Genomic DNA, 26,528 nt, shown 5'->3' on the forward strand with positions numbered 1-26,528 from the left:
TCTAAGCCAACACTCTCCATCACCGTGATCGCTGCGGCTACCTGACCCATGGGTCTCCTGCCTTCTACCCCTGCTGCTCCACATCCTCACCTGCTGCTCCACATCCACATCTGGCCGAAGCACCCTTAGCTCCCACTGCACCTCCTTTCACCCTCTGGCATGCCAGCACCCGGCACAAGAATTGCAAACTCTTCTTTCTCGCCACGTGATTTTGGGGGAACGGCCTTAGACTGAAGGAGGGCAGGTGTAGATCAGATATTGGGAAGGAATTCTTGGCTGTGAGGGTGGGGAGGCCCTGGCACAGGTTGCCCAGAGAAGCTGTGGCTGCCCCATTCCTGGAAGTGTCCAAGGTCAGGTTGGACAGGGCTTAGAGCAACCCAGGATAGTGGGAGGTGTCCCTGCCCATGGGAGGAGGTGGCACTGGATGAGCTTTAAGGTCCCTTTGAACACAACCCACTCTATGATTTCATGATTTTTGGCTAAGCAGTGACTATATCCCCCTGAGCAGATAAAATATTTTTATTTTATGTGTCACACAAACAGCAGTGGGTTTAATTATGCCAGAACTGGCTCCCTTGTGGCCCATCTTCATTATCAGTCCTTTACCTGGGGCTGCATGAGCCAAAATATATTTTGAGTTTTTCTAATGACAATTGCATGTATCCATTTACTGCCTGTCATGCCAAGGAATCCCCCTGCACTGTGAAAGGGGGGAACCACTCTACTTATCCCTGAACTGTAACTACCTCAACAATGCAAAGTGGCAGCTCTTTAACAAACACACCAGGAGGAAAGTTTCCCCAACCTGTGACAAGAAGGCGAAAGAAAACAACTTTACACAGCGAGTTTCTCAGCACTGAGACCTTTGGCACAGTCCTCCCCCATCAGGCAGTGCCTTTGGGACACTGCCATGCAGACACAGGGGTGACTCTTCCGAGGCACACAGAGCACAGAAGCTCTCGTGTTCTGAATGTGCTGAGAACAGAGCTGTTTGGTCAGACTTTCAGGCTGGAGACAGTGCTGAGAGACATACAGATAATGCCACTGAGTCAGGGACCCTAAAGTAAACACTGATGTCCTGCAGCTTGAGGAGAGATCAGAGGAGGTGCAGGCTCTGCTCAAACACGGGAAGGAAACACTGTGATTTACAGAGAACACTTCAGGATCTCCAACACCGCAAATTTTTTGAAGGGCAAACTTATGCAAACCTGAAGTTTGAGCATTTTCTCTCCCAGCTGTTTTCTCTAGGAATCCTTCTCCTAGAACAAAGCCTTGTTGTTAATGACAAAGATACATCCATTCCTGACAAAACCCTCTTTATGAAAGGAAAACTTGCTAAGAGATTCTTGGCCCCCACCTCTGCTCCAGTCTCCCAAGAGGGGCAAGCCAGGGCTCCCAGTTACCAACCAAGCACCATTAAACTATGACTCCCTGAAGATTTGATTGGAACAACGATAGGTATGGGAGCAACTTCCAACCGAACATCTCCTTTGCAGCAGATGTGAAGAAGGTGAATGGCTGAGGTCAACCAAAGCCAGGTTCTCGATATTGAACATGACCTCAGAAACTTCAGCAGCTGAATATAAAGGCTCATAACCTATGCAGAGGGCAGGGAGTTAAGAAGTGATTCATTTCTCCACAGCCACCCTCCATGATCTGGAGGAAATCATCAGGCTTTTCTGAGTTTCCTTTGCCTCTTGAGCCTCCTAGGAACGATGGTGCAGAGCTGCTGGGGTGATGGGAGGAAAGCTCTCTGGTGGCAGACATGCCACATACCCTCCTTCTGTGGTGTGACATCCTTTCTGTCAGAGGACTTCTTAGTCTCCCTGAATTTCCTCAATAACCACAGCTTTCAGAATACATTTTAAGACAAAGACATGCTTGAATATTAATGCTATTGAAAAATGATGGGAGTTGAAAGTATGTCCTTGATCATGTCTAGACAGGATGAGATATAATGGATTTCTAGTATTTAGGTAGTAGATATAAATAGATTAATATTACTCAAAGACCTGGAACATCTCTGTGCATTATCCAGAGAGGTGTGACCTATAGCACAAGCTATTACCAAATATCTGCTAACAGAGAGTGAATCACTACCTGAGAGACCAGGCTGGATGGAGCCCTGAGCAACCTGGTCTAGTAGAAGGTGTCTTTGCCCATGGCAGGGGGTTGGAACTGGATGATCTTTAAGGTTTCTTCCAACCCAAACCATTCTGTGATTCTATGATTCTATAAAAGCAGAAGAAAAGGGTCAAGGGGTGCTGGGTAGTTGCTCAGAGCCCATTTGCCAATCTCTTCTGCTCTGGTAAAGGCAGTAAAAACTGAAACTCAGTAAACTTTAAAGATCAGCAAACTGCATCCAAAGACTGCAGGCAAAGTGCCCTGTCAACCTCTGAGCTGAGAGGAGCATCAATACTCAAGTCATATCACTGGCCAAAAACCCAGGAAAAGCAGATGTGAGGTCAAACCTGGGTCTGATCTCCATGACTGTATTTCAGAACCCTCAAAGACAGCAGGTGAATTCCCAACCCTGAGCTCCTAAGGAATTTACACTCCCATCCTGCTACAGCCAGCAGCCCAGCAAAGGCATGAACTGAGCTACTCCAGCATCCTACACAGAGGCTGTTGTGGTCAGAGCCAGGCCCCTCGGAATGCTCGGCCTAGGTCCACAGACAGCACGGGGCCAAAGGGTGCATCAAAACCAGGAAGGGCAGAAACAGCACCAAAGCTTTGTGTGATTGCTGTACCTTGTGCTCTTTCACAGATAGCTTTGATTGTGGAACTCACACACACAGTGTGACTGTAATGCTATCCCTGAAGAGTATTCCTACTTCTTCCCTTGGGAAGGGACAACGTCACTCCCCTGAATGCACCCCAAATTCCTCCTGCATCCACTCCTCACAGCAGTTAGTGTGATCTCTGGCAGCTCTGCATCAAGCTCACTATGCTAAGCTCCCAGTTTCCACTTTCTCTGAGAAAAAGCCTCCATCAGGAACCAGCAGATGTTTTTGGGAAGGCCCAGCACTTGCTCCCCACCAAGGCTTGAGTTTGGGTACTGCTGAGAACCCAAATGTTAACTGTGCAGTAGCAAACAGGGAATCTCACCCAGACCTGGATGCTGAGGAGCAAAAGCACAGGAGTCCAGGATCCCTGCTGTGCTTCAGATGAACCCCATTCCCACCGCTTATGGCCACAAGTCTGTCTCCCCAGGAGCAGCACAGGGATGTGCCTCTGGACCCAGAGCTGGCTGGGGGAAAACAGCCGTGTTGGCTTAAGAAGCATTCACACTTAACCAGAGTTCAGGAACATGAGACCTTTGTCAAGAAAGAGGAAAACATGAGAAAGGAAAAAGAAACAGAGCAAGCGCAGGAGCGGGTTCATCGATGAGTTAAGGCTGTTTTAGGTGTAGGCCTGGGGGAATTAGTTTAACACTCCATTTCAGCTTCTTTTTCCCCATTTTCTTTTGCACAAACTTGCATCTTTCTCCTGTCAAGACTTTGATGGTTTTATGTAACTGTTTAAAAATTGAACAAGCTTCTTAACTTAGATTTAGCAGAACACACTTTTTTTGCTTCTCTGTCTCGAATGCACATTAAGAATAAAGATTTCCGGAGAAAACAAGACCTTTTCCATCCTCTGACATCAGCCACTGGAGTACACAAAGCCAAGTCCTCGAGGACTCTACATTTTGTACATTCTGTTCCAGCACAAGCCGACGCATCTGCAGCCCCAGTGGGCTTTACAATTGGTAGCTGGAAAGAAAGACTCATCCCAGAGAAAATACACAAGTTCCCCATCACAGCAGCACCCTCAGTGCAACACTGCAATGGGGGGAGAATCCTAGAAAGCAGGAGTGAGGAAAGAAACCCAAAACCTTGGCAGGAAGGTATGGCAGCCACAGCCCCGAGTGGCAGGAGGGGTTTGCCTGAGAAACAGCCTTGGACCTGCTGCTATTGTGAGAATAATTCTTCTTTTTCTCTTTTTCTTAATACAAGCTGAAAAAATTTCTGTTCCGTGTGACTAGATGTAAAAGCTTGAGAAGAGCCTCCCTCAAGGCTCAGAAAACAGAGGCAAATAACCCCCACCCTTTTCTGTGTGTTTGCATTTTTTGATCACACCAGTTTCCAAGCCAGAACTGTATTTGTTGATGCTTCAGGTTGGCAGTGCTGATGGAACAGGTTTTCAGGAAACCCAGTAAAAACAGTCAACAATAAGATTTGTAATTAAAGCCTTTCTCCTCTTGTGCTCTGCCTGTTAGCAAGTACCTCTGTGTTTGCAGCGTGGGCTCTTCAGGGCGAACACTGCTCTTTGCTGTTTGCAAGAACCAAGAGACTGGATCCCATTGAGGGCCACGAGCCACATTTGACCACAACACACAGCACAGCCACCTCTCCCAGGAGCTGCTTTGCTTCCAGCTTGGAGCAGAACCACAGGGCTCACAGCAGCAGGCCAGGCCTGCAGAAGGCATCAACCACAGACTTTACCCAGCTCCAGTTATGAAGACAAAGCGCAAAGTGCCCCCAGTTCACAGAATCACAGACTGAGTCAGGCTGGAAGGGCCCACAGTGGCTCCTCTGGTGCCACCTCCCTGATCCAGCAGGGTCATCCCAGAGCATATGGCACAGAATTGTGTCCAGAGGGCTCTGGAATATCCTCAGTGAGGGAGACTCCACCCCCTTTCTGGTCTCTGTTCTTCCTCACATCTAGGAGGAACTTCCTGGGCATCAGTTCCTGCCCGTTCCTCCTGTGCCGTTGCTGGGCCCCCCCCGAGCAGAGCCTGCTCCATCCTCTGCCCCCTCCCTGCAGACCCTGCTAAGATCCCCTCTCTTCTCAAGGCCAGTTCTGCTCCTGGCTGTGGCTGCACCAGCCCAGCTGCCATGGCAAGGTGTTCATCCTCTCCTCCCAGACCATCCTGCAGCAGCCTCTTCCTGCTCCTTAACCCTGAGCATCCCTGGCTCAACAACCCCAGCCAGCAAGCCCAGAGTTTGTGCTTCACGGACACCACTGGCCTTCCCAGCAGCGCTGTGCTTCCCTCAAGTTCCAGAAGAATCCCAAAGGGCACAAATTGAGCACTGCAATCCCAGCAGCATGAAACAAATTGAACCTCTTGTACCTAACATCTGAAAAACTGGGATGCATGGAGGCCATGCTGTGCTGCCCCTGCTAGGGACGGCAGTGCCGAAGTATGGCAAAAGTTGGGAATTTTCCTGCATCCCACAGTGAGTCAGCAAGATGATATTAAAAGATAGCACAATTTAGGGTGATTAGCTGCTGTTGATCTCGTGGCTGTGTGGAGGCTCTAACCCATTCCTGCCCACACCCTGGCACCATGTGGGGTGGGCTGGTAAAGACCAAAAATGAGCTACTTAAAGCACTGTGGTGATTCCCTCTCTGCTGCTTTTACCTGCCACCTTCCCATGCCAAGCTTCCCAAATCTCTTCAAGGATGGCCAACTCTGCAAGGATCCTGTTCCCAGGGCTCATCCCTGCATGGTTCCTGCTCCCCAGGGCTCATCCCTGCAAGGACCCCGTTCCCAGGGCTCATCCCTGCAAGGACCCCATTCCCAGGGCTCATCCCTGCAAGGACCCCATTCCCAGGGCTCATCCCTGCAAGAACCCCGTTCCCAGGGCTCATCCCTGCAAGGACCCCGTTCCCAGGGCTCATCCCTGCATGGACCCCGTTCCCAGGGCTCATCCCTGCAAGGACCCCGTTCCCAGGGCTCATCCCTGCAAGGACCCCATTCCCAGGGCTCATCCCTGCAAGAACCCCGTTCCCAGGGCTCATCCCTGCAAGGACCCCGTTCCCAGGGCTCATCCCTGCATGGACCCCGTTCCCAGGGCTCATCCCTGCAAGGACCCCGTTCCCAGGGCTCATCCTTGCAAGGACCCTGCTCCCCAGGGCTCATCCCTGCAAGGACCCTGCTCCCCAGGGCTCATCCCTGCAAGGACCCTGCTCCCCATCTCGGCACAGGCAGCTGCAAAGCCGAGTGGGACACCTGCCTTCCTGACTGGAGCTTCAAATAGCCCAGTTTTCAGCCCCCAAAGCAGGCTGACGTGCTCTCAGCCCCCACCCCTTGCCTACTCTGTACAAGGCCCTGAGGGCTCAGCACCATCCCTGTGACTGGCAGAGGTGGGTACATCATGCTCTGTGCCCTGCGGATGCCCAGGCCTGTGCTGCCCTATATCATCATGGCCAGGCTTCGCGAACGAAGATTTGGGAAAGGCTCTACCCACATTTGTTACAAGCATGCTGGTGGCTAATAAGGCCAATATAATGTGCTGCCCTATATACAGCACATTATATAAGCTATAGGGGAGGCAGCTCCTTTGGCACCCCCAGCAGTTACCTGGTTAGCCCCAAAATCTCAGCAGCCCCTACACCAGCCCTGCTCAGCTCGGCTGCTTCGTGTCAGGCAAGAGTTATCCAACTTCTGACCTACTTCTGGGTTGTGTTCCCCCCCCTCCCTGCTCCTGCCCTCAGTCCCCAATTAAATCTGTGTGAGATTTCCTCAGTTATCCCCTTCCTGCTAATAGATATGGAAAGAGGATGCCATAACAATGTATTCCTCTGGCAATGGTTCAAAATACAGCTCAGAATTACTGTTGAGGAGTGCAGGATGTAGGAATATTTTAATTAAACATAAATGTATAGAAACAAGCAGTTACAGTTAAGAAAGCTGATCTTGTGCTGCCACCACAATACTTAATCTCTCAGCCATGCAGTGAGAATCCTCGTGCTCCTCTTTAATTGACAGGCCAATAAATCAGCACCAATCTCCCCCTTCTGTGCAGCTGTGCATGCTGATGTTCAGCTGAGGTTCAGCTGGTTTGGAATACAGCAACACTCAACCGGCACAACCTGAGCAGCAACATGCACAGGAATCCTGCTTGGAAAACACTCCAGGCAAAGCATCCCGATGCTTGAAACAGACACAGACCTAGAACAGAACTTGGAAGGGGGACCTGAGCAATAAAAATCTGTGTTTGGGAATTTTTGCAGGAGAAGTTTATATGTATCTTTGGAAAAGGAGGAGCAGAAACAGAGAACTCCCCTTTGAAGGCATGAAGATATTCTGATAGGCAGCTGCAACTCTGGATGAATACAGAGGTAGTTTGAACACGATTTCTAAATGAGACAAGAACGGTCTGTGAGGAACAGGGAATGAGCAGTGCCTGGGAATTGCTTTGCCCATTACAGAAGGCATCGAGTTTTTATTCAACTCTATAGGCCCCTTTCGACTCATCCCAGAAAAGTATTGTGAGAAAAGAAATTTCAAGTCTTCATAAAGGGAGGCTTTAATCCAATGGAAACTACATCTGCACACCTACAACTGCATTTCCCATACCTGAGTTCCTACTTTATCTCCTCTTCTTACCCAAAACTGTATCTGGGGCCAGAAATGCTACACAATCTGGCAATTAAACACACCACTGCAAAAGGAGCTCATGGTAGTGATATCACAGAAGAAAGAAACAAGTTTATTTTAAGCCTGGTAGAGAGTAGCTTGTAGCACATTAAAGGAAGCCAGATCGCATCCCTGCATCAAACACCCAGTAAATTCACAGGCAGCGAGTCCCTAAATACACAGCAAATAACTAGTGGGAGATCTCCAAATTATTTAGGGCACTGCAGTGCTGGATGAGACTGAAATGAAAACAGATGGAGACTTAAGCCAAGATAGCATCTCTGTGTGAGATGTGAACCCATCTCTCACAGCAAGGAACAGACAGACTACCTCAAAATCCCAGGAGACCACAGGAACGACCAGGCTTCCTCCATGCTGGAGATGGACTGAGGAGGGGAAGGAAAGAGAACATTTTTTAACTGTTCCCCATTACTTCTTCATGCTCTGTGTGGCACCTGCATGTTAAAAATTATCAACACCCCTGGGAACACAGTACCCTCTCTCAAAATCCCAGTCTCCTTTATCCACAAGGAAGGAAACTCCTGTCCCACTGAAATTACAAGCAGCAACACTCTGCTTGTCTCTGGAAAACACACTTCTTTTAAATATCTCTTGAGAGGCTCTAAACAAAAAGCTGTAGCTTCCCCTCTCACTGCTGTTTGCTGTATTTACACCAAAGGCCTTCGTTTCCACCTTACTGCACATGTACTGAAGCTATTTTTGGCCATGAGTGACGTGGCTTTGTTTGCATAACTGGGTTCCCACCTCATGATCTGCCGCTCTAATAGTTTGCAAAATAATAGCTGGAAAATGTTTGATTCCCAAAGAAATGCCTGTAAAGTTCAGTCTGCCTTTATCTTAAGTCTGAAATAAAGGGGGAAAAAAGGAAGAAAAAAGCCTTTCTGCAGCATCACTTATTAAATGCTTCAGCAAGATGTAAAGCAAATTATGTAGTGATGACCAGCTGGGATGTAGGGATTTAATTCTGCTCTGGTTTGGGTAAAAGGGTATCAAACCAGAAATGACAACCCCAAATTCACACAGTGGAGCTTTAAACACTCCAGCCAGATCCACAGCAGCCCTGATTTGTAACAACTCATGTCAACCCAAAATATCATCCGCAGGAAATGCAAACTTATCACTGATGGTTAAAAACAAAAGCAGAGCTCAAAATAGCAGCATTTCAGATGAGGCAAATACTATTGCTATTCTCAACTGTCAGAACTGAGCTGCAATCACAGATCTCTCTTGAGGAATATTTGGTGTTTGTCCAGGGTTAAAAATAAAAGTGAGATATTTCAGAAGAGAAAGAGATGGCCCTAATAGAGAATGTATGGAAATGAATTGTGGGTACAGAAAGATCCAACCACTGGTTCTTCTTGTCCAGTCCCCAGCTACTGGCAAAAGATGGACAAAATCCATTTCTACAGGAACTCTGTCACTGCAAAACACTGTGGTGGGATGAACACTGTCCTAATCAGCACAGCTGACTGAGCCAGGAGAACTGGGCATTTTTGATTTAGCACACCTTCTTTTGAAAGTACCGGTGCTTCAGGTTCTCGCTTCACTCCCAGGATGGTGCTGCCTGAACCAGAACTTCACATTTGGGCAGCATTATTGCTCTGTTTTACTGGTGACATCTCCCTTCGCTATCTTCCTCCCTCATCCATTACCCTCACTCACCCCTGCACACAACCTTAGAAGGGCTTGAGGCATTTCCCTTTTCACCTCACATGCTCACTGGCTCCAGGGAAGTCACAGATTAATGAACATGTGGACTCACATGCTCATGATTAACGTGAAGCCACAAAAGACCACGAGCAGCTCAGTCCCCCACAAACCCTTGTTGCAGCAAAGAGCAGGAACAGAGGCTGTGGTGGGGAACAGCTCTCCCTCCTCATCTCTAGGAAGAAATTTCTCACCTGCAGGAATCACTGAGCTGCCAGAGAGGGGAGGAGAGTCTAGAAACATCTTTCTTACCCTGCACTGGCAGAGCACATCCAGGGAGCTCCACCCATGGCCGGCTGTGCTGAGCTGGATTTCAGGAGGGAATCACAGAGCAAGCACCAAGCACTGCAATCACAGGGCACGCACCTGGCAGCACACTGTGCAGCAGGGCTGATGGAAACAAAACAACATACCTGTTCACTAAACACTGCATTACTGTCTGAACCATCCCATGGACTCGCTGTGGGGCCGGGAGCCTCCCAGTGCCAAGCCCAGGCCTGTCGTACTCAGACACTGGGAAATCTCCAGAGGTGTTGGAGCCAGCAGTGGCACACACAGATGAACAACTGGGAGTCACCACTGCAAAGACAAAGGCAGTCCTACAAGACAGCTTGTCAGCATCACCCTGTGCTGTTCCAGGAACACACAGCACTGCCAAGGCACCTCAGTGCATCATTGCCACAGTGAAGTCTCGAAACACTTTAATTCACCTGTGTCTCTTTGTTTGCTTGCTTCCTAGAGGATGACACCTGACTGCAGCCTGTTTAGGTGCCTGAAAGACAACTGCAACAAGACAGCCCTGTCACTGCTTGGCAGTGAGCTGCTCATTATTCAGCTCAGCCCCCTCCTCAGCACTACACTGACACTGATCTGACACATCTACATCTGAACATCTCAGAGACACCAAGTACCCCCCAGCACACAAGTCCCCTTCAGAAGACAGACAAATCACTGCCTGGCTGCCATGGGACTTGTTTGTTTCTCCAGGCAAGGCTAAACTCACCTAAAAATTTGGAAATGTGTCAAGAGGCAGAGCTGAGGAGCACCCATCACACAAAGGGCAGCGGTGGAGTTATTTCTGCTCTTAGATATAAGTCCTCGTATGAGGAGCAGTGTAAAGGGGAATCATTCCCCAGTGACTCATCTCTGTTGGAGGAACCTGCTTCCTGGGCATTCCACTCCAGCTGCAGTTTACAGCAGCCCTTTGCTGGCTTGCAGCAGTTGTTCTTTTTCCTTTCTCTCCAAATCATACACAGCATCCCTAGGGAGAAATCCTACATGGGACATCAGCACAAGGAGCAACAGCAGACAAGGAGAATTGCAAAGACAACTCTTTCTCAGATTGTAGATTTACAGGAAAACACAGATTGACCTGGGAAGTGACTGGTGCCCAAGCAGCTCTCCACATTCAGCAAAAGTTAAGCCAACTGCTGAGGGCAAGGGTGATTCAGGGCCAGTGGCCAAAGACCCTTCCAAAGGTGGTCCCCGATGGCCACAGGCTCCACGTCCCCAACAAGGGGGTGATGTCTCTGCTGCTGGCTCACAGTAGTTCAGTCCCTGCAGCCTTCCCACTGCATCCTGCTGATGCACAGGGTGACAAATGGGATTTCATACTGGTAACAGCAGCACTGCCACCAGCTGTTATTCCATCTCTCTCCCAGTTGCACAGGAGTGCCACCGCTGACCCCATCACAGCAGAGCTACCACGAAATCGCTATTCTTGCTCAGATAAGACTGATCTCTCAAGGATTTTGGACAACAGGATAATGTATTTCCTTAGATATTAGAGACTGAAAGAGATTTATTAGGGGAATTTTTCTCTATATTCTGTGCAGTCCATTAAGAGATGAAGTTTTCCCTGATTCATGAGGAGCTCACTGCAGGCCATGTGACTGCACTAATATAATACCCAAGTTCCCTTTGCAGCCTCTTATCCTCTTAATTCTATACTCCTCATTCTCCAAGTACAAGCACAGTGATGGGTCAACATCCCAAGTTTAATACAGGTACGAAAAGCTCTGTAATTCTGCAGGACAAAAACAGGGACAAAATTAGACCCTTTATTCCTCCCTGTGGTACAAGAGGCAGCTTGTTACCAAATCCTACTTCGGCTTCTTCATTTCAAAGCACAGAGCAAAACCCAGCCAAAGCAGCTGCACCTTCCCTGCAAGCCCCATATTTACACATGGCAGCATCACAGCAGTGGGGTCAAGTTTTTATGAACCTGTATCTGGGGTTTATGAACTTATCCCATCTCCACATTGCACCAGGTTCATCAGATTAGTCCAGGCTGGGGAGAGCAGCACAGGGAATGGTCCTGGATGTTCCTTCCAGGTTGTCAATGGAAACAAATCAAGTGCTTTGCACACATGGGATCACACACAGCTCCAACACCACAGGAGCAGGACGGTCCTCCCACCTCTCCCCCACAGGATCCCAAGGGGACTTGCCCTTGGCCATGTCAGGCTGACAGTGCAGTGAAGCACTCGGAGGACAGGGAGCCACACACACGGCAAACACTTCCCCTTCATCCCTCGATGCATTTCTGGATACATCCACCTACCCAGTGACCAGTGGCTTCAGCAACACTTTTGTGATGTATCTCAAACCTGATGCATCCCAGAACCACATCTCAGCAGAAGAGACTCTGAGGCCATGACCTGTGCTTTTGCCTTTCCCTCCCAAGTTTAGCTCCTTTTCAGCTAAATACTGGTGACACTGCAGTGGCCTTGAATCACAAACGCAGCCAGAGCTTAGGAAACACCACAAAAGCATTTGTTCCAATATTTACTCTGAGATTTTTCATGCTACACCTACCACGAACTTTAGTTTATTGAGAACACAGTGCACTGGGGAAGGGCAAACCACAGAGTATATACTGCTGCCAAGCAAAATGTCATTAAGGTTTTAGCAATGCAACACAAATTGACTTTACATTAAAGCTTCTTTTGTATAAACCATATCCCAGAGTGAAACACAGTGACAGAGCTGAGTAATGAGTTGAAGCAGAGCAATCAAGGTGGAACTACTGAGCAAAAGGAAAAAGGAGCCATTCCAAACTGCTATTTAAAGTTAGGTTGAGAGCTTCATTTGAACTACAGAAGAGGTGATTATGTACAGTCACCATCACACACATTTAATGCCATGTAGGATGCAGTACCTACCACCTGCAGTTGCACAGAAGACACCCCAAGGTTCAATTGCACTATAAAACCATCATGATCTGGAAGCTGAAATTCTTCTTGAGACAGAATTAGACATAACTGCTGAAGAGCTGAAAACCTCTTCGAAGTCTGTAACTTCAAATCTCTGCCTTGTGCTACCCAGCACATAAACCCACAATTAAAATTCACCATTTTGTCATTTCTAACCTCTCCTTCCTGTCAGGACCCACACTCCCCGTCTGGCCCCAGGAGTGCTGGAAAACACCTGTGTTATGGCACTGCTGGTGCAACTCCAAAGGAATCAAGGCTTCTGTGCCTCCAGCCCTGCTCTGCACAAAACCACAGCACTTTTAAACGCTATTTCTAAATAAGCAGAGCATGGTAGGTTTGGAAGCACCACTCAGTTCTGGTTCTAGGCATCCTTGCTTGGCATTAACAGCCATCCCAGCCCCTGGGGAGCAGGTTCAAGGCATGGCCCGTTCATGCGAAATGGATGCAAATGGGTTGAGGGCTGACCTGGAGTTCACACCCTCATTCACAGTGCTCTTCATGCTCTGACCAGCTCATAAATCAAATCAGATCAGACACATCACAGCTCAGGTGCTCGAAAGGTTGCAGTGCTGCAAACCCCCCCAGTTCGAGGACCCTTGCTGGGCTCTCCTCACGCAGACAGATGGGGTTGGATCACTGCACTGGAGAGCTCTGAGGCTTTGAGACAGGGCTGCCAGGACCTGTCAGCCTGCACTGAATCCCTGCCTCCTCCTCGAGTGAGCAAGCCAATTTTTATTTATTTTAACAACTGTGAACAGAAGACAGTTTTACAGAACTTGCTAAAAACATTTATAAATGCCCAAGAGTGGCTTCAAGAAGGAAAAAACTACATAAAGATTTCAGAGCACTGCTAAATAGAGTAACATAATAAGTTTATAAAGATATAAAACAACTCTCCCCAAAATACACAGCTCAGACATACCCTGCTAGCAGAAGCACTCAATGTTTAAGACAAGGGAAGAGAGATTCAAAGAGGATGTGTTTTCCTGGCAGCCCTCCATACATGCATATAAACCTCTTGTAGCAGCACACTGATATTTAAACTAATTAGCACCAGGAAAGCCATGGGACTGTGCTTTTCTCTCAGCCTATTCACAGGGACAGGAGGACTCCAAAATGCCTGTGATTACATCCCACTCACGTACCAGGATGCTGCAGTCCATGAGCTCCAGCACATCCCCTTCCTCCCCAAGTACAAGGCAAGAGAAACACGATGCAGGACACATTGCAAAGAGGAAAAAAAAAAATCGCCCCACTACCCAAAATGCCCACTCAGCATTATGTGAGAGGATAAAAATAGCAAGCAGCAGAGCTGGCCCTGAATATCAAGCAGCATTCCCTGTTCATTGCAGCACAATGTGAGCAAGAGAGAACCCAAATCAACTTCCCCTTCACTCTGTTCTCCTGGAGGCTGCATGTTGTCTGAATTTCCTACTCCTCATAAACACGCTGGTGGGGAATTAGCTCAGGAGAGCTGCAGACATACATCCACCATCATTGCAATGGCAACCCCCTACCAGCCTCTGGAAACAGTTCCTGACTTCCAGAGGAGAAAGGACAGGCTGGGGGGTGGGTTTAGTGAATATTCAACACCTCTGCACAGCAGGCCTGCCTATTATTAGTATAGGGGATGTCAAAGAAGCTGGCTCTCATGCAAAGTTTCCATTCTAGCTAATTAACAGTGGCTTCCTCCAGCATATAAGTTTGGGCTTTAGTCCCTTGTACAAGAGCATGCAGGGCAGGAAGGGAGGAAAGGAGCAGAGAACAGGAATGGCTGCAGTCATCTTTGGGAACTTAAAGGTTGAAAATTAAATCTCTCATCACAGAGCGAGAACCAATACACATCTCCACACATTGAGAGGATAGTTCCCATTTTAGGAAGGGCTGAGTCTCCTGGAGTACCATCCCCACCTGGAGTAGTGTCTGCCTATGGAGAGAGCTGAGACACCTTCGACTGGGAGCCACAAGTCCCTTCTTGATAGGAAGCAGCAGAGGCCAGTGATTTGGGTCAATATGAAGCCAGTCCAGGATGGGACTGTCATCCTCTGCTTCTGCCACCCAGACCATAAAACATCTCCCAGCACTGCTCTGGGGCTGAAGAAGGTAACTCGCTGCTGCCCTTGTCCATGGTCCCCAGGGATCAGCCATGTCCCAGCTGGCAGGACCTGCCTGAGGGTAAATCAGAGGCATGATCGATGCTGAGGGCTCTGTCAGAGCCAGGGCTGCCTTCCAGTTTCCTCTGGGATCTCAGCGAAGTTTGCAGTTTGGGTACCTTGAGGTCTCGTGCAAGATGGTTTTGATTACGCCAAACTGCTCCCATAAAAGCAAAGGCTCTGAGTGACCTAAGTGCTAAACCAAAATGCTCTGCACATAAACCATTTCAACGCAGAGTTTTCTCCAGGCTGAAAAGTGTACTCTGGAAAGAAAATAAAATACTGAAAGCTTTCAGAAGTCATGTCAGTTTGACCCTCTTTACTTTTTACCTGCTTTTTTAAACCAGGAGAGTAATAAAAAAATAGTTGTATGGCTTTACATGTACCACCCTCTAGTGCTTCAGTTTTCTTATTCCTCCTACGAAGTGGGAACAATAAACCACACCTACTCCACAGAAAACTTCTCCAGCTTGTGCCCAGACTTGCAGACTCTTTGGTTAAGAGAACAGAGCCATGAGCAGCAAGAAAAAACACAGGTTTGTGCATGCACACATGCACTCCCAGGATAAAAATCAGATGGAGACATTTGCCCTTCTCTCCTCTCCTGTAACTGCATTTTGCCATCCCTGCTCTCTTTTAATATGCAGTCATCTGTGAAATGATGAACGCTGATAACAGATGTGACAGATGTGACAAACAATAAAGGGTGGTCCTGACAAGGGGATTCCTCCTTGGGCTTAGGATCAGCCCCTCAGCCCAGACTTCTGGGTTAGCAGGTAGTTAAGAGATGTCATTTCTAACTCACACATACAACTCCACAATTAAAAAAAAAAAAAAAAAAAAGAAATAAAGAAAGAAAAGGGGTATGTTCTTGCCAAAATCTGCACACTGTGCAGAGCAAAGAACAAGTAGCCTCTGAGGGTTCACAAAGCAGCTGCTCATCAACAGCTTTGGAGTTTTGAAGGCCATGCAGTGATATCAATGTACCAGTGCTCTTCTTGCACAACCACCCTCACCCCTCCAAGGGCCAGGATGGCCCTGGTGCCCCTAAGACAAGCCTGATGCTTTGCCAGTCTCCTCCTGCTCTCTCCCCAGCTCACACACTCCCATCCAAGAAGGAAATCAGGCACAGTTTCTGCAGAAGCCTGGCCTCTGCTTTGGAAGTATAAATCACCCCTTTCTGCACTAGCTCTGTCACCTGACCGGTGTCAGCCGTCAGTGAAGGCATCTTACAAGCAACACAGCCAAGCCCACAAGTCTTACCTCAAATTTATAAATCTTGCCCGAGTACAAATTTCTTTCTGGCAAAGAGATGATTTACAGACCTGCAGATCTTCATTGAGCTTGGGGCAGAGGCAACAGATGAGTTTTCCAGCACTGCTGTTGTGAGCCACATTTAGAGATCCTGCTCTTGCAGCACTGGCACAGTACCCCTGATTTATAAACCCCAGCAGAGGTTTCACACCTGCCTGTTTGCCATAATTCAGGCTGAGCAACAAGCTGTCTAATGGTAGCTCTGAACAAGTCTCCCCAAGCCCAGTTCTCTGCCCCAGAGGTGCATAGACCTTTGGTATGGCCATGTCTGAGCCAAACACCACCCATAGATCTCTGTACTTGTGAGAAGCTCATGTCCCTTTCCAGCTCCACATCTTCCCTAGATACCACCACTGGAGAAGCAGAGTTTCTTAGCTAACCCTTCCCAAACTTCAGCAGGGTTTTTGGTTTGCAGAGGTTTCAGTTTTCCACTGGCTCTCTAAGGGTCTCTCAAATCAGGCTCTGTATGCAACCAGAAACAGCTCAGGATGTGGACCATTCAGGAGCAATTCTGTGTCAAAACAGAACAGCACCTTGGCTTCCAGGAGGGCCTCAAGGACAGCTATGAAAGCTGCAAAGGCTTCTCTTCAGAGATTAATAAAGTGATCAAATATATCCATGCACTGGTCAGTACCAGATTCTGAACATGGAAACAGTTAATGAATAGCAGACCTGATGACATTCCAAGGTCAGACCTGCAAGCTGTGCAACAGGATGCTTCACTGCTGTACTGCTCTGCAGTCACCTGCCTCTGTCGTGGCCCCAAGGACAAACAGCTTTATTGGATCTGAATCTATCTTCCAGGAACTTAGATGATCCAAGCTTTGGATGTTCAGCTTGTCTAAAACCAAAACAGCCTTCCTGAGTTGAAAGAAGCAGTTCATGTCTGGGAAGCAAGGTAAGACCCAAAGGGAAGGGAGAGAAAAGGAATGGCTGAACTCCCTGTCTTATCTGTCCCTCTGGCTTTTATCTCAGTCCACAAAAAAATCAGGAAAGAAAACAGCAGTGATGCAAGATGGCATCCCAGAAAGGCACAAGTGACCGAAAAACCAGCAGTCCATCCCTGCATGTGTTCCCTGGAATCCAACACCCAACCCAAGGATGGAGAAGTCAGTCTCATTTACTGCCAACTTACTGCTTGTATGATGGAAAAACAGGCACAGAGGCCGGGTCCTCCCTGGAAATCACACTTCAGAAGGGCAGTTCATCAGATATCAAAGGGAAAATGAATACAATAAAGGTCTGGTAGGGAAGGACAGTAGTGGGGTGGGAAAGAGCCACAGAGACACAGCCACAGGTCAGTCCCCCCCTCTCGATTCCAGCAGGGAAATTCCTGGCTCCCAGATCATCCTGTGTTTGTCTGTCCTAGAGGAACAACAAGGGCCATACTCACTAGAAAACTCCTTGCACCACATTGCAAGCTAGAAAATCTGTTGGGTTTTGGACAACCCAGAGTGCGATATGTTGGGTACCAGTGAAACCAGACTCACAAATACTACAAATCCAAAAAAAGACCATGGAATAGCCAAGGTCTCCAGACCTCAAATTCATGGCACAGCAAAAAAAAACCAAGCCCCACCCAAGCAAGGAAACATATCAGACGAATTATACAATTGTTGCCATATTTTCTAAATTTTTCCCAGAGAAAGACGTGAACATCCCCAGGCCCACGACAGCTTTTACTTCCCCTGCTAGAAGCATCATTCACAGAAAAAGAACAAGGTGGATTGTGCCTCTATTTGCAAAACACTTTGGGAAAGAATCAATTACATGAATTTATCACTGAGATGGTGCTGGGGGCAGTACCAAACTCAAAGGACACATGACTAAAAAAGGAGGGGCAAAAATAAATCCATCAAAACCATGGAGCAGACCTAAAGGTGATGTGGAACATCACCTGCAAGGGACATTCAGCCACAGGAAATGGAGGCTCAGTGCCTCCATCAGACCAGAAAGCTTCCAATATACACTGAAGGAAAGCTAATTCAGGGGAAAGCACCTGTTCTTTTATTGCCACCAAATGACTCTAATAACAAAAAAATTCCCGTGTATGGCTGGAGGAACCACGGCCTGAGGGAGCTGTTAGCAAAGCAGATTGTTAGTTTGCCAGGCTGAACACATAGCAGGTAAATCCCACCCCTGAGACAGGCATAGGCACGTTCCACACTGCACCTTACCCTACTGATCTGCAGCTTCTCAGCTCCAGGCTTGAAGAGGTTCCACCGACGGCCACCGTTCCTGCAGTTCCCGCGCACCTTCAGAGTCTTTGAAGCCTGTTCGTTCTCAGCTGCCAGGAGAAAATCCACAGGAAGGGGAAAAAAAAAAGGGAATGACAAAAGATAAATGCTGTGCTTTAGCTCAGGCTGGGGGCGGAGGCTGTTCTTTTAAATGAAAGAAACAAAATTGTTTGCAAGAGACTCATTCAACCTCTTCTTTATAAAAAGAGAGCAGAGGGTATATTTAGGTGCTTTATTTAGTGCTCTTGGGATACAAGAGAAGCAGTGCAGCTTGGATACTACAAAGCACAAGCACAAGAGAGCAGAGCCTGAAGCCACATCCAGAGGTGGGGTCAGACAGGCTGGGTGTGGAGCCAGGATGCTCCCCCAGGAGCTCCAGGAAGCAGGAGACCCCCATCTGCACACACAGGGCAACAGCTCCCTGGCCATCACTGACACCAGCACCACTGTAGCAGGACCTGCAGAATTCCCAGCTGGACAGTCACTGTGGGCTGTATGATGCCAGGCCTTGGAGAAGAAACAGCTCCTTGAATTTACAGAAAACAGAAATGGAAAAGGTAAAAAAAACTTGATTTTTTTTAAGGAAACTGGGCTAGTTCTCACCCCAAGAGTTTCAGGCCAGCCCCTCACAGATGCAGTTCTGCTCTAGCTTTAAGCAAGCAATACCACTTACACCAAACCTCAGCCTGGCCCTGCAGATGGCACATACCCAGGCACAAAGCAGCTTGCAGAGGAGAGGCAAATGAGCTCTACTTTTCCAATCAACCCAAATTTTCATCTCCCCATCCTATCCCACTCTCTTTTTGAGGTGAGGCTGCCATTCTGTGTGAGACTAGAGTCTTTCCCTCCCACAATTAGCAAGCGATTTTAATCCCTTTTTCCATCAGGGTTCCATCTGGCCTGGAGGAACAGGCACTAGGAGGAAGGAAACAGGGCTGGGCACTGCACCTGTCCCCCAGCAGCTGCCATCACAGGTACGTGTGGGCCAGGCAGGGCACATGGATGTGTAACCACACCCCCATGGCTGTTCCCAACCCCTGGAGCCTTGTCATCCCTCTCATGGAGAATGGCATCTACAGAAAACAGCCACATTCTGGAATTCTGCCCTAAAAGATGCACCGTGCTGAATTTCTATTTCCTCATGTGCCTCTAACCCAGCCAGAGCTTTCAGACTGTCAGTCATGGGGGGTTTGAAAACAGCACAAATGGTCCCAGGCTTTGGAAGAGTGGAGACCCCCAAACCAAACAGGTTGGGGCCCTGCTTTGCCCAGGACTGAGAGCAGCAGAGCAGGGGCCCTGCTGCAGGCTGGGTGGGCAGCAATCCTGATTTTCTTCCAGCGTTGCTGGGAGAGAGATTGCACTGAGACCTATTTCCTGAACGCTGATGCAGGCAGCCTGCTGCTATTTTTAGCAATACACACTTCACTTTGGAGGCTCAGGGAGAGCCAGGCTGCAGCACGGTGCCAATTATAGCAAGAGGCTGCTCCTGGCTCCAGCGCCCACGGGCCATGGAGTAGCACCCGGGAGCAGCAGCGAACCTGGGAATGCTCCCGCTGAGACGTGGGTGACTCCCCATGTGCCAGCAACGTGTGCACCCCAAAAGCAGAGCCAGCAGTTCACAGAAGAGGCAGCCAATTCGCCTTGTCCTTCCTAGTTGTTCTCAACCCTGATGTGCTGCCACCATCCATCAACTGCTCGGATCCCCAGCATGCTCCTGAGTGATGCCAGCACAGTCTGGCAGCACTCCCGTGCTTGCCCATTGCTAAATCACAGGATTCTTCATGCCAGCAGTATCCCTTCAGGAAATCATCTCCTTACTCTAATTATCAATCTTTTTAATTAGGAGGTTCAAAAATTATGTCATCTATTCAACCATCAGCCAATTTACCTGCCAACACAAGACCCTGCCAGCAAATACATTCCGTGGTGCTCTCTCTAGCATCGTGAGCAGGACAAATGCAGGACAGCTCACCCCAGTCCTTGGCTCATGAGATTCCCTTCCTGATGAAGAAAAGTACCCAAGCACAAGAGATAAAACAACTCCTCACTTCTTCTTGTCTTTCCAAACAAACACGAGACTTGAGTTGTGATCTCAGCATCCATCACCACTCACCACCTCCAAACGATGAGTACTCACAACAGAGGATTCTAAGAGGACAGAGAAAACTACCAAATGTAAACTCACACAGAAGCTGCTGAACACCTCTTACACCTTATGTGCCTACCTGTTCATCTTCTCATAACCAAATTACAGGGACTGTGTTCAGACACACTAAAGAGAGAAAGCAGTCTTATTTCCTAAACACACTATACACAAAGAGACCTTATTAGCCAACAAGCAATTCCTCAGCATGGGGCTATCGGAGCTCCCTCACCTGGTGCCAGGGGTGTAACGAGCCACATTCCTCACTTTTGCACCTATCCCGCCCTTGGCTGGCTCTGCAGGAGGGGTGGCACCGAGACAGCCGGGGGAGGAAGATGCAGAGCTACTCACCACGCCGCCGCAGCAGGTGCTGCATGCGCCCTCCCAGCTGGTCCAGCCCCTGCGGGGTGCTCTGCGACAGTGGCTCTGAGCGGCACCTCTCCACCAGGACCTTGAAGGGTGGCGCTTGTGGGGACGGCTGAGGAGGATGAGACACTGGCTGCCAAGAGAAGGGTCAGAGAAGAATTTTACCAGTGAGTCAAACTTCAGGCAAAGCAATCACAGAACATATAACAATAACAGAATTTCCAGGACAGAGCACACCTCGGACTGCCCGCTGCAATCTGCCCCCGCTGCATGTCTGGTTGCGAGATCGAGACCTGCTGGCTCTGCTGCTGGAGCCCCCAGTGCCTCCATTGCAGGGGGCTTGTCCCTGGAACACAGCAGTATTTGAGTCCAACAACTCCCAGTGGCATTGAGCAAACAAGGCACTTCTGGGAGTAACACTGATGGAGATATCTGCTTCCAGCACAGCGTTTAGGCTACTCTCATGTTCCCAGCTACTAGCAGGAGCACATGCAGGAGGGAATTAGCTGGTGCTGAGGACACAGGAGTAGCTAAAACATCTGGGGTTGGCTTCACAATGTGCAACGAGGGCTGGCTGCTTGCTAAGGGACAGCAAACAGCAGCCAAGGAATGGTTGGCAGGATGAGGCCTCACTCCCCAGCCCCATCAGAGCAAAGGACCAGGCCAGGCCTGGAGATGGTGGCCAGGGTCAGCCAGACTTCAGATCATCAGGCAGGTCCCAGGTAAAGCTGGTGTGTCACTTACAGGTCAGGGGCAGGCCCATGAGGGGAATCTCTGCAGGTTCCTCTGACCATCCATTACAGGGGCCATCAACAACACACGCCTCTAACACCATTTTCTCTCTAATGTTTGTAGCAGCCACTACAGCAATTGGTTTGTCCTTTTTTTCAGTTATTACAGTGTGCCTTATCTCCTGGAAGAACACATCTTACAGCCCTTGCCACGTTTCAGATGGTCCAAAAGCAAGGATGGGGCAAACCACAGCACTTATAAGAAAACTGGGACCTCCTTCTCTGAAAACACCCAGGTACATTTTTAGCAAAACTAGACCATTTTTCCTAAAAGATTCACAGAGGAAAGCAGGAATTATCACAGCAGTTTCTCTGGAGCTGACTGATGACATCAGCTAACAAGACATGTTACTGGTCTATCAAATATTACTTGCATGAATAAAATAGTTCCAGTTGATGGAAGCACCCATATAGCAGTCAAATACCCCAGTTACACCTTAACAGTTGGTAACCCAAAGAATTAGCATATAGAGCTAAGTGGAGAAAAATGTTGGAGGTTTCCTCACTCCAACTTTTATTTTTCTATTCCAGGAGGAAAAGCTCCTGAAAAAGACAACTGTGCTGTGACATTTTGCAGAATGAAATGTCCTTTGTAAAAACATCACAATTCAAACTCCTATTTTTCATTTTATTCTCTATGACATGTGACACCGTGGAAGTCGTGTGTATAATCTTAGAGTCAAGAAATCAGAAGAAAAATCATTTGACAAAGGTCAGGAGAAGCAGACAGGAGGTGTTTCCTTCTGGGAGGCTTCTGCCCCCAGTCAGAGATACATCTGTCACACTTCCAGGGCCCTGCTAATAGCTGGGTGCCTGGGATGGTTTGGTGGATCTGTCTAAGGACTCCAGAAGCCCGTTTTCACTGATGGGCTCTTATTTTCATTTAAAGCAGACAGGCTGTAATTACCCCAAAGGCACAGTGGGAAGCTGTGGATGAACTAAGGCTCCATCTCCCATTGCCTGCTCCCAGCACTGTATCCAGTGACCCAGGACTCTCCTCTGGGCTGGGTAACAGCTGGGAGGAGGTAAAAGCCAAAGAAAACCTTCCATCCAGGGAAGTTTTGCACACACAGCCCCTTTAGCACACAGACCCAGATGTTCCCATTCCTATCACTACTCTGATGGCACCACAGAGGTGGCCTGTTGTAACTTTTGAGCCTGGGAATGAGACACAACAAGTAAAACGTGGAAATCTCAATTATCCATGTGTTCTGTGGCTGGTTATATATACATGCAAAGCCTATCAGCTTTGCACACTCAATCTACCTTTCCCTGACAATGCTAAAAAAATGTTTCCCAAAAAAAACCTCTGCCCCACTATAGATAGCACTAAATATAGGCTTTAATTCAAGATTTTCCTAACACCTCATGGTTATTACGAATACAAAAATCTGAGCAGCTTAAAGATAGGCTTTAGAGATTTTGTCTTCTCCAAAAATAAGATGATTGTCAGACATAACCATATTAAAAGCCATAAATACCCCGAATCTTCGTTCTGCAAGTAAATTGCACCTCACTGCAGACAGGAATACAGCGCTCTTTTGGCAACAGCAGGATTTGGAAAGTAAAGCGCTGCTTATTAATTTGGAAGGACTATAAAGTCTTTTGTAAGCAGCAGACTGAGGAACTGAATAACCAGGAGATGAAGAGAGCTCTGAAGACCAACTCTCCGAGACACCATTTCCTGGTCAGTGCCATTCAAGAGTGGGAGGGAAGGAATAAATTGACTCAGCAATCCCATCTCTGCAGCTGCTCCCAACATGTTCTGCAGCAGAGAGACAATAAAACAATCTCAAGCTAAAGGTCACTATCAACTTGCTGGGCATCACCTGCAATTTCTCATCAAACACAGAAAAAAAAGTTGCTGTATCTTCCTCTCATGAAAAGACACTTGCAGCTGCACTAAAGCAAAACCCCAAACCTGTGGGAGGATCTGAGATATGCCCCAGCTCAGACAGCAGATCTGCAAACCTATCCTCTGGCATGTGCACACTCAGGCAAATCAGTAATCCTGTGCTTCCAGTCAGACCCACCACACAGGGAGAGGCTTCTATTTTCCCACACAAAGCACACAGTGCAGGAACCACCAAACCTATTAATTCCCTGAAAGCACCAACCCTGCCCCAGCCCTCTGGGCCACTCAGAGCACCATCACACTCCACAGCAGGGAACACTGGGACAGGTTGGCTCCTGAGAGGCAAAAACTCAACAGCTGCTCAAGAGAAGCATCTGCCGTGATGCTGAGGAGTGAGTTTGATCACACTGCCCCTTACAGAGCCCTGAAACCAAACTGTCTGGAAAATCTGGGTATCCCAACGGCCTGGCACCTCATCCCATGGTTCACACACCGCCTGCCCAGGTTGGCAAGCCTGGAGAAATGTCATTGTCGCACTTCTGGCAATCCTAATTCCCCCGGAGAACGGCCCCACAAACACAACTGGTGTCTGTGCGCAGCCACAACAGCCAGAAGCAAGCGGCAGGCTGCAAACTTTCTGGAGATAAAATCCAAAATCCTATGGAAAAAGGGAAGGTCTGCAGTTCCATAAAAATCACCTCCTATTTCACGAATAAGCCAGCAGAGGGCACAAAAAGACTGCGGTGAAACCCCTCTGCTCTGTCACTGCGAGGGTGACACGAGCCCGAAAGATCCACGGGGCTCAGTCCCAGTGGGTGGCCCTGGGATGAGCAGGGACGATCTCTCTGCCAGTAATAAATCTAACAGTTGTTTCTGGGCCCTAAAAACTCTAAACTGATACCTAAAATATGATCTCAGATGCATATTCTTGCAACCTTTCCTCATGTCATTCCAAAGGAGGTATCAAAACCCCCACAAACCTTGTCCAAGGACACAACATGGAGTTTGAAACCCTGATGTGAAGCTGGAACTGCAAACTAATCTACGTTGTATCAAAGCTTCCTTACACCTCAATGTCATCTCAAGCTACTGCAAGTGGTCCAAGACAATTCATGGGGCTATGCCTGACTCCCTGCAGCAGCGGTCTTCCTACTGGGATGCTTTAGAGGCAGGATGAGGATAATTCCCTTCAGCAGAGGCATGGAAAACGGAAATTTCTGGAGTTTGCAACTGTCCAAAACTTAGTAAAGCCTCCATCTCATCTTTTACTCCATTTCTCATCTCTCTCAAAACAAGGAAGGCACCTTCATTCCAGAGATGCAGCAGTGTGAATGAGTAATTCATTTCCCATTAGAATCTATTTGACCTTTATTGTTCTTCCAATTCTTCGAAACATTTTATCTCCACTGTTTCACAAGTTTCCAGAGCACAGGAGAACTTGGGATGGTGTCTGAAAGCAACTGTCAGGGGGACAGTTTAAGAAGTAAGTGGGTTCTACCTTTCTACAGTTGCTCTTATTAAATGCTGTTGCAATGCTATTTCCTTTACAGCACTAAGATCAAATTCTGTTGAGCTGTTACTTGCCCATAAAATCGGTCAGCTCCTGCCCAAAGACATTACAATTTTAAAAGGCAAGGCCAGGAAAGCAAGAAACAGGAGCATTACTTGCAGGAGAGTACAGCTAGACAGATTAACTTACTGCCAGAACCAACCTGCATGTCCCCCAAATGCCACTCCAGCATCCCTGGTACTACAACAGCCTCAGCCGCTCACACCAAATCCTCACGGATTTGGGCATGAGCCTCAGTGGGAACCAGTACTTTTGTGCTTTCTGTGGGACAATGTGGAAGTTGTTTGGAAAATACTTTCTTCCCTACACTGCTCACAAACTGTAAAACTACTGGGGAACTTGCCTACAGCAGCTGGCCATGCCAAGCCAAGCCACCCTGGCCCGGCAGCATCTTCTCCCTGCTTGAGGTTGAGCATTTCCCTTGAAATACAAAGCCTTCAGTTAATCACAGCAGCCTGGAGGTGGCAGGGCCAACAACTGTCCTGGGGAACAGGTGCCAGTAAAGAGCTGAATTTAGCCCTAAAACAATAAGAGGCTGGAGTTTGCTGCCACTGTCACGCTCAGGCTGAAGTTCCTCCTCTTCCATATTTATTTTTGGTCAAACATTTCCGAGTGCCGCTCCCTGATGAGAGATAGGCGAGCAAATCCCTGGGGGATCTCAGGTCAGTTGTTACTGGAGCTGCTGGAGGACTTTCCAGGTCTGTTCCCATCCCAGAGCATCCTTCCATGAGCCTCACTTTGACTGCGCCGGGTTTGCTGCTGCTGACAATCCATTTTCAAATCTGCAGGGCGAGTCTCTGGGATGCAGGAGGTGTTTACAACCCAGGAGGGGGGCGCTCTGCTCTCCCTCCCACCCTACAGCTGCTCCTGCTCAGGGAGGAAGCCGCGGCAGCCTGGAGGTCCCGCTGCTACCGCCACACTTGACGGGAACACGGGAGAGGCTTCCTGCCCAGTTATCTCAAGCACCATATTTAAGCTTCTTGGTAATGTTTGTAACCTGCAGCAGCTGAGCTGGGACTTACAGTATCTCCTGTTCACACAGCTGAGCTGGGATTCTGCCCTGGGATCACACATGCAGCCACTGCCTTCAGCCAGTGGAGATGTGGCTGCCCTGGGAAAAGGGGGACACTGTTCTCCTCTGCTCCACTCAATCCTTTTGTGCCTCTCTTATCTTGCTTAGTCCCCATGAAGGGATATCAAACCACAGCCCTCTCAAGCTCCTCCTAAAAACATTTCTTCCAGAGACCACAAGAAGTGAGCAACCACTACTCACCTCACCTCTGGAGTGCCTGGAATTACACAGTGAGCTGTCCGTAATTTGTTGTATTACACAAAACGGAGCAGAAAAACAAATCCAGGAATAACTAACAATGCTCCTGCCCGTTTTAGCTGGGAGTCAGAACTTCAGATTTCCCCCCCCCCCCCATCATTTCTAATCTGCTGCCAATTTTCAAACACTTCCCCTCTTGGCTCAGAAGCTTCAGTGACCCCTTTTCCAACAGGGAACAGTGTCATCACCTCTGGAATATCTCTGGTCTCTCCAAGCCTGAAAGGAAAGGAGTCAGTTCCTTCACAAAATTGACCCAATTTCCCTACCTGGCACCTTAAAAAAAAAGTCATAATTGCAGCCTCATCTCATCAGCAGGCAACCAGCTGAGCTGATCACATTGGGTCCTGCCATGTTTTTCCACAGTTCCACAACTGGCACAGAGTGACAGAGACTGGCACAGCTGATAGGACTGTCACTG

The 26,528-nt window shown here is 48.4% G+C and overlaps 1 protein-coding gene across 4 annotated transcripts in view; it reads right to left on the minus strand.

Moving 5' to 3' along the window:
* ARHGEF9 (Cdc42 guanine nucleotide exchange factor 9) overlaps nt 1–26,528 on the minus strand; it is a 206,395-nt gene that overhangs the window by 153,112 nt on the left and 26,755 nt on the right. For all 4 annotated transcript variants that reach the window (XM_051790131.1, XM_051790127.1, XM_051790130.1 and 1 more), the window contains exons 3-4: nt 20,550–20,697; nt 17,996–18,105 (exon numbers count right to left, since the gene is read on the minus strand). In XM_051790131.1, coding sequence (XP_051646091.1) covers nt 17,996–18,105; nt 20,550–20,697 — 258 coding nt within the window. The remainder of the gene's footprint in view (nt 1–17,995; nt 18,106–20,549; nt 20,698–26,528) is intronic.

Source organism: Manacus candei, unplaced genomic scaffold (assembly GCF_025592945.1).
Source record: "Manacus candei isolate 608988 ecotype Guabito, Panama unplaced genomic scaffold, ASM2559294v1 h1tg000003l, whole genome shotgun sequence".
Taxonomy (NCBI): Eukaryota; Metazoa; Chordata; class Aves; order Passeriformes; family Pipridae; genus Manacus; species Manacus candei.